The 15,251-nt window shown below is 32.8% G+C and overlaps 1 protein-coding gene across 1 annotated transcript; it reads right to left on the minus strand.

Annotated features, from left to right (window-relative positions):
* Nucleotides 1-913: 913 nt before the first annotated feature.
* LOC125069977 (succinate dehydrogenase [ubiquinone] flavoprotein subunit, mitochondrial) lies at nucleotides 914-14,431 on the minus strand. The gene is made up of 13 exons (XM_047679628.1): nucleotides 14,270-14,431; nucleotides 13,673-13,934; nucleotides 13,513-13,586; nucleotides 13,061-13,236; nucleotides 12,683-12,835; nucleotides 11,206-11,363; nucleotides 9,007-9,171; nucleotides 8,627-8,826; nucleotides 7,383-7,580; nucleotides 3,949-4,093; nucleotides 3,475-3,710; nucleotides 2,692-2,857; nucleotides 914-1,523 (listed from the first exon to the last, which is right to left on the minus strand). The coding sequence occupies exons 1-12, from the start codon at nucleotides 14,315-14,317 to the stop codon at nucleotides 2,702-2,704; spliced, it is 1,971 nt and encodes a 656-aa protein (XP_047535584.1). The 5' UTR covers nucleotides 14,318-14,431; the 3' UTR covers nucleotides 914-1,523; nucleotides 2,692-2,701.
* Between the last annotated feature and the right edge of the window lie 820 nt (nucleotides 14,432-15,251).

Raw genomic sequence — 15,251 nt, forward strand, 5'->3', positions numbered from 1 at the left:
TTTCTTTAAAATTACAGACGATTATTTACGATTACGTGTTTTGACTATAATACCAAAATTTGCCATCATGCGTCATATTTACCTTCAACTATTTTATTAACTATTTTTATTTCCTAGGGGCCAAAGTTTAGTAAATAAGGTATTGAAATTCGTTTTTGATGGTAAATATTTGCAATGCCTATTGGTTAATCCGGCTCTGTCCCCACTCACTAGATTAGAATGATTTGTTGTAAAATTAAGATCATATATTAAATTTGAATATAATCGACTTATTTCTATAAATATAATTTTCATTAATATTTGAGTATTTTAGCTCCAGATTTAGGAGATGACATCCAGGGCCATAACCACAGGGCCTCCAAACAAACCTCTCAAGAGAGGCCCCCCAAAGATTCTCTATATAATAATTAGTGATCTCCACTCCTTTGTTTCTGCAAGTCTTCTAAATCTGGCGCTGGAATCAATACTTAATAACATATTCAAGTTATTTTTCTATTGGCAACGTTTATTTTGTATGAAACAGTGACGTAAGTTATTTAGGTTTTACAAATTTCCATACGAGCTAATCTCGTTTGACGTAAACGATGAATGCGTCAGACCTTCGGATCCACATTATTTGAACTTTATACTGATCTTAGGAACCATTAATTGCATCATGAAAATAAAAAGGAAATCTTATGTTTTATATATTATTAGTTAAGGACATAGTAGTATATTACATTTTATAAATATAAAGTCTTACTATTGAACATAAACACGAAACAACTCAAAACCGTTTTCCCTTCTTCATGAATTAAGGAAAACACAGTTTTAAGCGCTTGTTCAATGGTGCCTAAACTATTAAGTATCTTACTATATCGTGTAAGGTGGTTGTACAAAATAAAACAAGAATCACATATTTATATATTTATTCTATATCGGCGCTTAACATCTTACCAAAATTTTACATTATGATAAATAATAATTTCTTTATAATACTGCGCACTGATCATAACTTTTCGAAACAAGATCAATTTATATTTCAACTTTCAAACTGAGTCAGTGGCTATCATATGAATTTTATTATGTTGAGGTAGGACTAACGAATTATTATTATAAACAAAAGGTACTCGTATATAGTATTGCATTATTCTTACTTAAGTACCTCGGTGCTGCTGACCCTAACCATTTATTATTATTAAATATATGATTAAAAATGCTGCTCAATAAAAAATATTTACATTTCTAAATCAAGTTTATTAGAAATTATAATTTTCATTGATTATTGTAATTTTAAATTTACAATGCATCTGGCAAGTTAATAAAGTACGTATATACATACAATAAGAGAATATTGTAGACGTAAGTGATTTAAAAACTGTTCAGAGGTATTAAGAATTATTATGTTTTACTTAACATTGTTACTATTCTTAAATGCTACACTACAATAAATAAAATTAAATAAATAATGGCATGAACACTATTTGTGCCGAGATGCGTCGAAAAATACTGCCTAGTTCAGTCAGCACCCATTCGGAGATTACCTAAAAATAAAGTATATTGTTATATAGTATTTTAGTGTTAGCCGAGATGGCCCAGTGGTTAGAAAGCGTGCATCTTAACCGATGATTTCGGGTTCAAACCCAGGCAGGCACCACTGAAATTTCATGTGCTTAATTTGTGTTTATAATTCATCTCGTGCTCGGCGGTGAAGGAAAACATCGTGAGGAAACCTGCATGTGTCTAATTTCAACGAAATTCTGCCACATGTGTATTCCGCCAACCCGCATTGGAGCAGCGTGGTGGAATATGCTGCAAACCTTCTCCTCAAAGGAGAGGAGGCCTTTATCCCAGCAGTGGGACATTTACGGGCTGCTACTGCTACAAAAATGTTAGTGTATTCTTAGTAATAAATTAGTAATCATAAAAGGAAGTTCATTCATTCTAAGCTGTTTATTCATGAACATGTAATTCAGCAATTGCTGAACTACAAGTAATAGCGAAAAAATGCTCAAAGGAAAGTCAGAACTGATTTTTTTGCGAGTGGGGTTGAATTAAACATATTTTTATATTTTTTTATGTCTTAGGCAACTTAGGCAATTACTCGAAACCAAACCCTAACTGCGCAAGGAGGTCCCAGAGATGTAGGGCGAGAGTTGGAGGAAATCTGCCGCTACCGATATCAACGTCATTCTCGGCAGTAAGAGGTGCTGAATGTAAATGGTCTCTTGAAAAGACCTGGAAGCGGGACCGTGAGGAAAGTGTCTCCATTGAGCTCTCCGCCAAAGACCTTGGCGCTATGGGCACATCCTTCCCTTTGAGGGTTCTTGGGGTAAAAAAAAAATTGCAAAATCATCATGTGCATGTGAAAGATGTGTTTTCGGCCTGCATGCCTATTACGAACCGTTCGAATCACGGCACCTACTACCACTATATTTTTTCGGGGTTGGTACCATGCACTAATCAACTACAACTTTATCAATTCTTTGGTTTGCTGTGTTCTGATTAAAAGTTTGATTGAGTAAGAAATAAGATCATTTTTAATTCAAAGTTAATTTTGCTTCTGAATTGAATTTTAGTTCTTCTTGATATTAACTTAGAATAAACTGTGAATCCTTTAAATATTGTCGCAGCAAAATATTTGTATCAAGTCATATGAATATATAAATAATAAAATAATTGAATTATCCAGCGTTGTAAGTGTGTGCTCACCTGCCGTCGCCTAGTACGTGCGTATGACGGGCGGCACGGTCTTGCACTCGGCCTGGTCCAGCGTGTGGTCGATGACGGGTCGGTAGCTCAGCTTGGTTTCGCCGCTGTCGGGGTCCGTCTCCGCGAGAGTGTGCTTCCTCCAGTGCTGCTCGAACGTCAGCTTCGTCTGGAATTAGCGTTCGTTGATATACTTCTATATTCATTTTTAAATTTAGCCTATCTCATATACGATCATAATTACGATGGTAGAATAATAACATTCAAATCAAAATGAACAAGGATTGTTTTCTGATTATGATCACAGATATATCTCGATGTTAATTTCCGCAATGGTTTTTATTTGAAATTATAAAAACAATGCATAGGTTGTAAGCAAATTGACCTTTGAAAAATGTAGATTATACATTGGGAGGAAGTTACTTATACACGATGTCTACAGATTGAAATTAGGATGCTGTATAACGTGTTTAGTTTTGTTAAATTGTATAATCTTCAATGTCATGAATCTAGTTTTCTTGATCCTGAGACTATATCGTCAGTAAACAAAACGTAATTGTTTAGTAAGATTTTTGATTATAATATTATTTATGACCATTAAAGAGACTGTTATATTAGCTAGCTCAGACTAAGGCGCTAAGTTATGTCGATGGGCCGACAACGGCGACGATCAAGATGGCGACACTGTGCGTGCGCCAATTTTTTTGTTTCGTCATAACGTTCTCTTGTAATTAATATTACAATTTAAATGGCGTCCTCGTATAACAAGATTAAAATAACAATAACCTGTCCCTCCAAAGGCTTGGAATAGTCGAATTCATCTCGGCGAGTCTTAAAGTCCTCCCTAGCATGCGCTCCACGGGACTCCTCCCTCGCCAGCGCTCCTTCAACTATCTGCACTGCGTTGATGAGCAGGTTCTGTAGCTCCAGGGTCTCCACCAGGTCGCTGTTCCAGATCAGTGACCGATCCGATACTTTTACGTCCTTCATCTGTTTGTAGATTTCATGGATTTGATGCTGACCTGTTCATTGTATAGATAGATATCAATCATTTTTTTATAATATTAAATATAGAATGATAAGATAAATTTAAAGCATTGCAAGCATTAGAATAATACAAAATTATATGAAACAATTTTAGACTTGTAACAATATTATTTTACTTTAATCAAGATTTTTTTATATAAAATATATTTCAGTATATACTTATATTATATAATATTGTACATTATATTATTTTATAAAAATTAGGCCTTTTACCTTCCTGTAATGTGCTTTTCTGTCTGAACACTGCAGCGTTCTTCTGCATGCACTTTTGCATGCGCAAGCGCAGGTCCGCCGTTGAAATGCTTCCGTTTGCGTATCGGAGGCTGTCCAAGTTTGCGATACTTTCTTGTCCAGTTGTCTGTACAAATGTTTGACACGATTTAGTCACAATCGTTCTTATCATAGAGATATATCGTGTTCGCTTATATCATAAAGCAAAATAGGAAAAAAGTATTTTGTTCTAAATATAACAAATTATAACTATTAATAATACGAACGTCTGGATATATATATATATATATATGTACGCAACTGTTGGTACTAATATTCATTGACAATTTTATAACCAAAATATGTATTCACATGATATTTATACAATATTAAAAGTGTATTTAATTTTATAAAACTAGAGTCAAAACTCTTTTTAAAATATGATAATAAACTTTTGTTTCAAGTCATAGGTCAGAGTATATGCGTGGTGCGTAATTACTGTACCTACATACTTTGTTGTTTCATAGAGACGAGGTAATTAGGCTCATAATGCATGTAAACTTTGAGATAACTTTTAACATGCCGGTCAATACACGAGTCTACACGCGCTAATACGCGCGTGACATCATACAATTAATACTTATAATAAAATTCGCAAGCATTCATATTGTACCAAGTTTTTTTTTTAAATATCCGATTGACTTTTATTCTGTCCATAAAATTAAGAAAACCTTTTTTTTTTACACAGTATACTTACATATAATTTGTATTGTAACTTTTTGTATGAATAATAAAATCTAGGGTCCATACACAGCCAGTCTATCCAAACTTTTTTCATATATTAAGCTTCAATTAGTTATTTACGTAAGAATTATTAACATGAAGTCCTTAAATATATATAAAAATAGTTACTGTATAATGACCGCGTAGAATGGTGGCAAGAATGCTAGCCGTTATTATTACTTATTTTAGAAATAATTATTTTTTGGATTTTTTTTAAATAAATCGAATTGTCGAGTAACGTCTCTACGTTTATTATGCGCACGATTAATATTTATTATGAGAATAATAATTTAAAGTTCTAGTTGGGTCTATTAATCTAATTTTGCATAAACAAAATGTTATCTACAAAAGTTATACATTCAATACCATTTGTAGGTCAAATAAGATGAGAGAAAGTCCAATCAGATATTGTCACGTTTTATTTGTGAACATTTATTCACTGACGTAGAGAAATCTTAAAAAACAATATCTCTTACCCTTGACATGATTTGCAAGAAATTATGTAGCAAAGAATTAAGTTAGTACGTTTATTTAAATTGTAAGTTTATTTAAGATACTACTTGTTATATGGTCACTATTTTCGTCACGTATGGTAGCTTCGTTGTTTACTTCACTACTTACTACATATTGAACACTGTAACGTGACGATTCACAATTGTGCCCAAAATTTTTTACGAGACCACTTGAATAAAGAATTTTTCGATCAATATATTTGCATTTTAGTGCAAACACGTCTATCTTATCCCAAAAACGTTCTATGATAATATTTATTTGACTTTGTGTGCTAAAAAGAACTCGGGTATACTGGATGAAGTAGGAATTTGAATGAGATTGGTTTTATGTCATCAAAATTTTCACAAAATCTTTCTAGTGTACTTCTACATTAAGAAATTACAAATGTTCCAAATTTAGATTATCTAGTCTTTTATGAAGTTTCGGTTATTGGCAATCAAAAGTATCTATAGCCTATTCCAATCGAAGTAGGAATAAAGATAAACAAACCTTAGAATTACGTATTTCATTAATATATCTATATTTATAATATTACACTATTACACTTAACTACTTTAAGCCACTTTAATTTTACTTCCAACAGTTTCATCAACGTTCCTAACGCCATATCTCCGCAAATCCATAGTGATTTTTTTATGATATCTCTAGGCGGATGCGCAAATGGGCCACCTGATGGTAAGTGGTCACCACCGCCCACAGACAATGGCGCTGTAAGAAATATTAACCATTCCTTACATCACCAATGCGCCACCTACTTTGGGAACTAAGATGTTATGTCCCTTGTGCCTGTAGTTACACTGGTTTACTCACCCTTCAAACCGGAACACAACAATACTGAGTACTGCTGTTTGTCGGTAGAATATCTGATGAGTGGATGTTACCTACCCAGACGGGCTTGCACAATGCCCTACCACCAAGTATAATATATCAATATTATAGATAAATCAAGCTCTCGACCAATAATATCGCGTCAATTTGCTGTCATATGTTGTATATTTGGATTTTCTTCTGTTATGTTTGAAATAGAATATAGTCTACAAAAGCAATTAATTTATAAGTGAAATGCTTTTCTATTGAATAAAAGATTCTTATTTGTTTAATACTCGTCTTCAAATAAATTGGCCATTACCTAGTATTACAGTAGTACCGACACTGTGTTACTATATAGCAATACTCTTCTGTGTTATCGTTTGGGTAATGAGACCACAGAGAAAAAAGTCCTTCTTGAATACCAAAATTTAGAAATGAAGGCTAAATTATTTGGATTGTATTATTTATTCATCAGTCATTTATTTTACAGAAAAATAGACTGACTCATGTAAACGATCTCTATCATAATAGCTCCCTTTCATAGAGCATGAATTTTCATAACAATTAAGTTCACGAAATCGATATAACACCACAGCCCGACACAAAAAACGTCGTAAAACAAAATTAAACTTTTTATAAACATTTTATCGATAACAACGATTTTCGAGTCTTAGTCTCAGAGTTTATATACCAAGTATTATCTACTTAAGAAAATTTTAAAACTAACTGGGTAACACTACGCCGAACCTCCGCTGAATCAGTAGATCTAGAAGGATACTAATTTACACAGGAGTTATGTGACATTCGTACTAAGAAAATATTTTTGTAGTTTGTGAGTTCCGTTGTCTTTTTATTCTTTATTTATAATACTCGAGAGCTTAACGATGGTAAATTGCATTGGGAAAAAGGCTAATAGTTAAAGTTTATTTAAATTGTATGATTTCAAATGAACATTAACACGGACTTATTATTTATCTATACATTCTAATTCATTTTCTATATAAAATATATCCTTTAACTTACCAGTTTTAGACTCTAGCCCATTCAGTCTGCTAAAAATCAGACACTGTAGGAAATGCTGAACGCAATCTCGCCACCATTTTACACTAACTGCGCTTCAGTAGTTATATTTTCGCTCAAAAATTTATATCTTACTATAAATATTAAATTTTAACTAAAGCCGATCTCAAACGCTCGTAACTTGTACACACAATTCAACATATAAAAATATCTTTAAAATACGGCCAAAAAAAGAATAATGAAATATATATATATCGATAAAATATAGTCGTCATATAAGACATGAATATATACGGGATCGGTTCCAGTACCTCCTTGAGCGGCGCCTGCGCGTCGCCCGGGCGGCTGGTGTCGGCGACGGTGATGGCGCAGGCGCGGCCGAACACGACGATGTCGAGCAGCGAGTTGGCGCCGAGCCGGTTGGCGCCGTGCACGGACGCGCACGACGCCTCGCCCGCCGCCAGCAGCCCCGGCACCACGCGGTCCGCGCCGCCGTGGTGCGTGATCACCTGCCGCGGGGCCGCATCGTATTAGAGAAATGCCTAAACTGGGGCCCGTAGATGTACTACTGGCCCTACTCTCCTTTTAAGAACACCTGCGCCGATTAACAGCGACACAGCAAAAAACTCATATATTCATATTTTTTTATGTCAACGGTCTATATACTTATAGCAAAGTAACACGGAAGGACATTCCTTAATGATTAATATTTCTAAGCCATTTGATTTTTAATATATTATATATCTTCATAAAGACAAATGTGATTATCCTGCATTAATGATAGATGATTGTAATTTTACTGACGGAAAGGACATTTGCGATCATTTCGCTAAATATTTTTCAAGTGTATATAAGGTTTCGGATTTAACACAAGTCAATACTTCGCTTTCTATGTGTAACGGTAAATCATTGTAATAGGCCATTTGACATTTTTTTTAATTCTATATATATTTGCTGAATTATATCAAATTATAAATTCCATATTTAAATAGCGCGCAAAAACGCTACTTTGACAATATGACGCTGCATTGGAGTCGGTGACGTCACTTGCCTGTATTGTAATCTGTGGCACATATAATCCACTTACAGTAGGCAAACGAGGTTAACAAGCAAGTAACGTCATCATAAACCCGACCTATCAGGATCTTTTTGTGTCACGTGACAAACGTTTAAAAAGTGCATTTTTATTTATGGATTTTTGAATAGATTAATTATTATTTTCAAAATGGTTATTTATTAACGAAATTAATAAATAACCATTTTTAAACTCATAATATATACTGATTACAATAATTGACACTTTATTTTTCGCATTGTCTAATAGCCTATTAAGCTTTGTCTTTTAAATGTAGGAAAATAGGAGTTTTTACAAGAGGATTTTTTTACATGTTCTTTTCGCATTAGAATCTACATTCCGTATTGGTAACTTTAAATTAATATTAATATGTTAGAATGATAATTTGAGTTTATTGCTTATGTAAATCAAAGAACAAAGAGCAATAACAATCTTACAGGTACTTATATCAAGGATTAATATATTTCAAACTAATCTTACCTCTCCTCTGAAGTTGGTGGGTGTTCCTCCCATGTTGTAATGCACCGTAGGCAATACAGGAATGGGTTCTTTGGTGACGTCGACGCCAGCAAAGATCATTGCCGTTTCCGATATTCCAGGCAGACGCTGCTTTAATTGTTCTGGGGGTAAGTGGTGGAGCTGGAGGTGGACATGGTCTTTCTCTGGACCGCAACCGCGACCTGAAAAGAAATATTATAATTCACAGAAAGTTCAGTAGTATAATAGACACATGTCTCGATACAATGCACCACTAAAACTTATGAAGTAACACTTTTATCAATGTGTTTTTCTTTGTTTGTCATAAAAGCAGATTTTATATTCTACAAAGATCAGTTACTATATATTTTATTATATCATACCTTCCATAATCTCAACAGTCATGGCTCTGGATACAACGTCTCGACTGGCGAGATCCTTAGCTACTGGTGCATATCTTTCCATGAAACGTTCTCCCTTTGCGTTCACTAAGAAGCCACCCTCTCCACGACAACCTTCCGTCATTAGACATCCAGCGCCGTAAATGCCTGGGAAATAAATCAGTAAACTTAAATGAGCGTTTTTATTTTACAACTAACGCTTACCTAATTCTGATCTATTATACACTTATAGATATTGAAAAGTATTTATCAAAAAGTGTTCTCTTTTCGAATTACTTTAAGTAAACTTAGTGGAAACCTTTCTGATGTGTATTCCAAAGATCTTGGCAAAATTTTGCTTAAATTTCCAAAAAATAAAAATTATAACTCTTAAGTAAAAATACGTATAATTAGCGATTTTACCCTGATTAACACAGAAAAAGTAATGTACACCTCTTGCCCTTGATATATAAAGAATTTTTTAATGATATAATCTATGCTGAAACAAGTATGTCCACCTGCTTAATTATTAATTATTGCTTTAATATTAATTAAAGGATTAATCCTGTATAACAAATTAATTAAATGGTGGCCGTTTATTCGTTTCCATTTTTTTTTGCGAAATATTTACTACAGCTGTAATAGATATGCCATCGAGGACCTTTTGCAGACAAACTTAAGAACTATGTTTCAAAAGTATTATTTTTATCTATCTGTTAGTTCATAGTTCGGTCAGCGTAAGCGCATAGAGTATACAGATGAATAAAATGTAATATGAGATACATTCCCAGATAAATTAGTACCAAAAAAAGTTAAGGAACGGGCGAAAATAGCGTGAATTAACATTTATACAAAAAAATCTTGTTTCAATACAAGACAAGTTTTTTGAATTATGAAACGAACAAAAAATTTGAAATTCTCGCAGACGAAGCAAATGGCTATCAAGTGCACCGAGAAAAAACTCATTCGTTATTTTTTAATTACTTTATCGTCATAAATGAGTTTACGTAACTACTTTCTTAGTCTAAATAATTGTAAGACTTATTAATATACTCTAAATACACTGCAAAGTTAGTTTATATGAAAATATACGTTGTCATGTATGTTTGGATAGGTGTATATTGAATCGTCCAGTGTAACCACCACCGGCCTTATAGGCGGGCGTAATGTAGTACAGTATTGATTACACACATAAAAAATTCAGTTTAACCTTGAATTTATAATCACTTTAAAATAATCAATAGAGAGCGTTAACATAACAACTACTCGGCACAATTCCTAGCAATATTATATACAAACTTTTATATCTTATTTTGACAATAAATTGTTTGTCTTCCTCACCCTCGAAGATGTAATTTCATAATCATGCGACATTGGTATCCTATACATCCTCGAGTTACATGTCATTTAAGTACGAGATAAGATAATTGCTGTATCATACTTACTGTTATTTGTATTTTATACTTTCGTTGTACTTTTGTAATCGTAAGTGAAATAGTTTCCAAAATCCAGTCCGCGAAACTATATATCTATGTTTTATAAACGAGTGTAAGTGTAAAAAAAATAAAAAACAATTCAGTGTGATAATTTACACATAGTACTAATGTCAAACCAATATAGACAATTTTAACCTTTTTCTGTATTTATGTTACAGTAAGTAATAAATCCGGATATTATATGTATTATCTAGCCAATATTTAAAATGTCTACTCAATTTAGATAAATTGATAATTGACACAGAACTAATCACATTAACCAGCAATTTCATATAATATCAGCAAAGACTTGGATATTGTATTAAAACAAGTAGGTACAGGTAAAGATTATAAAATAATATTTCAATTTGCCTTAAGCATATCTAAATATATGTGTAGCAATATTATGTTATTTGAAAAGTAATGAGTATAATGTATATTTTAAGAATTAAAATAACTTAATAATAATCATTACATGTTAATTAACATTGTTGTAAAGTGATATAACTTTAATTTATAAAGTAAATTAGACCGTATATATTACTTTGGCTAACTTTGATCCGCTATTATCAATAAAATCCGGATAAACTGATAAATTTATCACCTTCCTAGTCAATTTTGCTATTATATATAATGGCCAGTCATTATGTATAGAAGCTATTTAATCACTTTGACTGTAACAAAAGTACACTTTCCAACGTGATGAGCGGGGCAACACGTCACTCACCGGTGGGATGGAACTGCACGAACTCCATGTCCTCGTTCTGCAGGCGCGCGCGCGCCGCCATGGCGGTGCCGTCGCCCGTGCACGTGTGCGCCGACGTGCAGCTGAAGTACGCGCGCCCCGTGCCGCCCGTCGCCAGGATCGTGTTCTTCGCTTGGAACCTCGAATGTGACGGGCCCGTTATAGTGGCTGCCGTTGTCTTGTGTTTATTGACCCGAGACAGACGGACAGTTTATAATAACGCTTTGTGAAGGAACGACGAGTTCATTGTTCGTAGTATAAAAAAATAAGAAATGAGCCATCGATCTATCCAACGAACAGTAAGCTTTTTGAATACCGGCACGGTGGTAGGAATCCTATAAATATCATATCAGTGTATACATAGATCAAGTTATTTTCTTATGTCGTACAGTTCAATCTCTGCGCCAAATACTAACCCTATAAATGGCTCATCAATTTATGTTTAGCAATATAATTGCGAGCATTATCTAAGTATTAAATTAAATGGAAATAAATATTTTTAATAAATTTTGAATAGTTTCAAATAATTCAATAGCAATTATCGAAAGGTTTAAGAAGTGATTTCAATTTGGATCAATAAATTTCCATTTTTGGTCATACACCAATACCATTATAATGATAAATGTAATTATTCTGTTTATTTAGATGATTTATTTTAATATGTACGTGAATTTGATTGCAACTGATCATATAGACCGAGGTGCGTAAGGGGGCAAAGTCATCGTTTTTACGTGCTTTTCCACCAGGGCAATGACACCCAGCCACCATTGAAATGCTACAAAAAATTGATTGCTAGAGAAACTGGTGTTCACTGGTTAACCACTGGACTAAGGCGATAACGTGGAATCCATTTCTGAAACTCTTTAATTATTTATTTTTCTACAATGCACTGGCAGTCATAATATCTGGTTGACACCGACGGTAGCGAACGAATACTTTGTTATTTAATTATATTGTCAAAGATTGTATTCGTCGCACTACTTATTCCCTAAAACTTTTGATGGTTATACAGGTTGCATAATTTATATGTATTTCTTTTATCACTGAATAAATTATGAAGACTGATTTTTATCTGTCTTATCTTGGGTATAACATAAATACCAACAGATTAATTAAAATTCAATTCAATCTGATACTATCTGAGAACCTGTGCTAAGCATTTATTACATTAAAAAGTTGGTAAAGCTGAAAATGTGCTAAATATATCTCCATAAAACGGTAAATATAAATCCATTACGCACAGTATATTTATACAACAAATTATGACATATTTTACTTTTACTAGAATTTATCTTTTTCATTAAAAACTTTTGTGCAGCTAAATCAATATTTGATATAAAAATTATTATAACTTAAATAATATGAATTACAATGTCAGTTTAAATTGAACAAATTTTAAAGTAAACTATTAATGTTTGTTTTAAATATTGAATTTGGAATGTTGTTTTGTATTTTCTACCTGTGTAAAGTTCCATCTTCGAGGTTGATGGCAATGCACCCTTTGCAGACACCATCCTCCATGAGTAGATCCAATGCAAAGTATTCAATGAAGTATTCGCAGTCGTATCGTAAGGATTGGCCATAGAGTGTGTGAAGCAGGGAATGACCAGTTCTGTTGTAATTTTTTAAGAAGTTTTTAGTTAATAATATATAACTTAAAATAGTATAAAAAAGATTTTCAATATCAATAAATATTAGTAATTACAAAGTTATTTATTGAAAAGATTAAATGTGTCCATGTTTACGTATTCTGTAATCTACTGGAATCTTAAAATAATTTACAAGCATTTTATACATTATTTTAATTCAATCACAGTTCATCAGCCATTATATTTACCTGTCAGCAACAGCACAGCACCTATGTGCCTGTCCACCCTTGCCAAATTTAAGAGATTGACCTCCAAAAGCTCTTTGATAAATCTTTCCTTCAGGTGTACGAGAGAAAGGCATACCATAGTTATCCAGCTCAATTACAGCATGTGGTGCTTCTTTTGTCATATAATGGATGGCATCCTGGAAAATGTTACATAATAATATTGGAGAATTAAAGTAACTTACATGGTGATTTTTATTTGTTGGGTATAATAGAGTAGTATCAAGAATTCTTTACTATCAAGATATTAAAAAATTATAATTTAAATAGCTCCCCTTTTAAATGCAATGAAATAATATAGTTGCAATGACTCAAATTACTTATTGTAGAATTATAGAGGTGGCTAGTAATATTAAGTATTAGCATATATTTCAATATTTTAAACACCACTTATTAATACATTGACTTTCACTAACCTGGTCACCAAGCCAATCAGAGCCCTTAACTGTATCATACATATGCCATAACCAACTGTCTTCTTCCATGTTACCTAAAAAGATTTATTTGATTTTAATATTTTAAAGTCTGTTTATTGAAACCTGATTATTGTTTGGAAATAATTATTCCAATACCAACCTAAGGCAGCATTAATTCCTCCTTGAGCAGCTACTGTGTGAGATCTAGTAGGAAATAGCTTAGTAACAACAGCTGTCTTAAATCCTTCCTGGACTAAACCAAATGCAGCTCTTAAACCTGCCCCACCAGCCCCTATTACTAGTGCATCATGTTGATGATCAATAACTGTGTATGCCTTTGATGCATTCGAGTTAACAGACGCATCTTTTAGTGGTGATGCCCCTCCCACTGATAAATGGAGGTTTCTATATAAGTATGAAGCCTAAAACAGGAAATTAAGGGTTAACGTCAATATTTAGTTCAATTTCTTATTATATATTTTTGGAGATATAAAATAACGGAACCATAAATATAAAAGTAAAATACGATGAATTATTATTATAGTAATAAGTTTCTTGCTAGTTATTTACAAAAAAATAATTGTTTAAATGAGTGATATGTTTAAGAGAATATAAAGAGGACAGAATCATTGAGTGGTTTATAACAAGGTTATTAAAAAAACGATAGAAATGGAAGCACGCTGTTCCACAAAACATTTTTGTAGCTAGATTACATAACAAATAATTAATTATACGCAATAATATTTTTTATACTAACCAGTGAGGCAGGGCTTCGATTTATAGCTGCTTTCATTAATGCACTCATGATGGAACTCTCTGTCCGCACCGGAGTACAATTTTTTTTATTTTTAGTTTAGAATATTTCCACGAACGACATTCACCCGACCACCTTATCTCTTTGACGACTGACTGAGAGGTGAAAGCTGTCAAAATTTATAATTCAAAGTATAAATTAATGCCATAGCCTGTGACAACTTAAAAATGTTTCATAAATACTAGAACCAATTAAAGCTTGTTGTCGTTAGAAAAAGGCAGCCAAATTATCTAACAATTCATCGATTGATAAAATAACAAAACTACATTATTTTTAAACAAACATATTGATAATCATCTTATACATACATGAATAAAGTTTAAATATTTAAAATTAAGATGCATACCACAAAATTCCGTTCTTCTAACTAAGAACTTTTTGATGTATTCACGCACGACGACGATTCGATTGGGCTCTTGAGTTAACGACACGATAAGCTGTCGCTTTTACTAAGCAATCTTGATACTTCTTTTTTTTTGTAATATTTTAAATTTTGATAAGCTATTAAAGAATTCTCAAAATGCACATTTTTATTGTATTCTGTGGTTATTTACTACATTTTTTTATGCCATGATGATCTTATTATGGTCTTATTTTTATGTTAGTCTTTATGGATCCACTTCTGGACATTAGTGAACCCTTAATTGGCATCACGCCGAAACTCTTAATCCAGTAGTTCTCCGCTGTATTCTTCGTGTCTGACGTATAATTTATGAAGAAATTATAGTATTCGATTATCTTGTCAAATGTATTGTCATACTTTATTATGTACAATTCTTAAAGTTAATTAAAGCCAAGTTCTCTGATGGTTTTGTCATTTATGTATCAATTTAATTAACTTTAAATATGTCTCAAGAGGATTCTGTCGATACTACACATTCATTTTCACAAGGCACAATGTCTCGCTATCTCCGACCTGACAGAT

This window comes from Vanessa atalanta, chromosome 16 (assembly GCF_905147765.1).
Source record: "Vanessa atalanta chromosome 16, ilVanAtal1.2, whole genome shotgun sequence".
In the NCBI taxonomy this organism is placed as follows: Eukaryota; Metazoa; Arthropoda; class Insecta; order Lepidoptera; family Nymphalidae; genus Vanessa; species Vanessa atalanta.

Bases quoted from the DNA above. Each gene is read 5' to 3' on its own strand.
- LOC125069977 (XM_047679628.1), bottom strand. From the start codon at position 14,317: ATGAGTGCATTAATGAAAGCAGCTATAAATCGAAGCCCTGCCTCACTG. The intron at 8,827-9,006 runs GTATGATATAAT...ATTTCTTTTCAG, and splicing joins GACTGTTGAGATTATGGAAG to GTCGCGGTTGCGGTCCAGAG. The intron at 2,858-3,474 runs GTTATTGTTATT...CGCTAATTCCAG, and splicing joins CCAAGCCTTTGGAGGGACAG to ACGAAGCTGACGTTCGAGCA.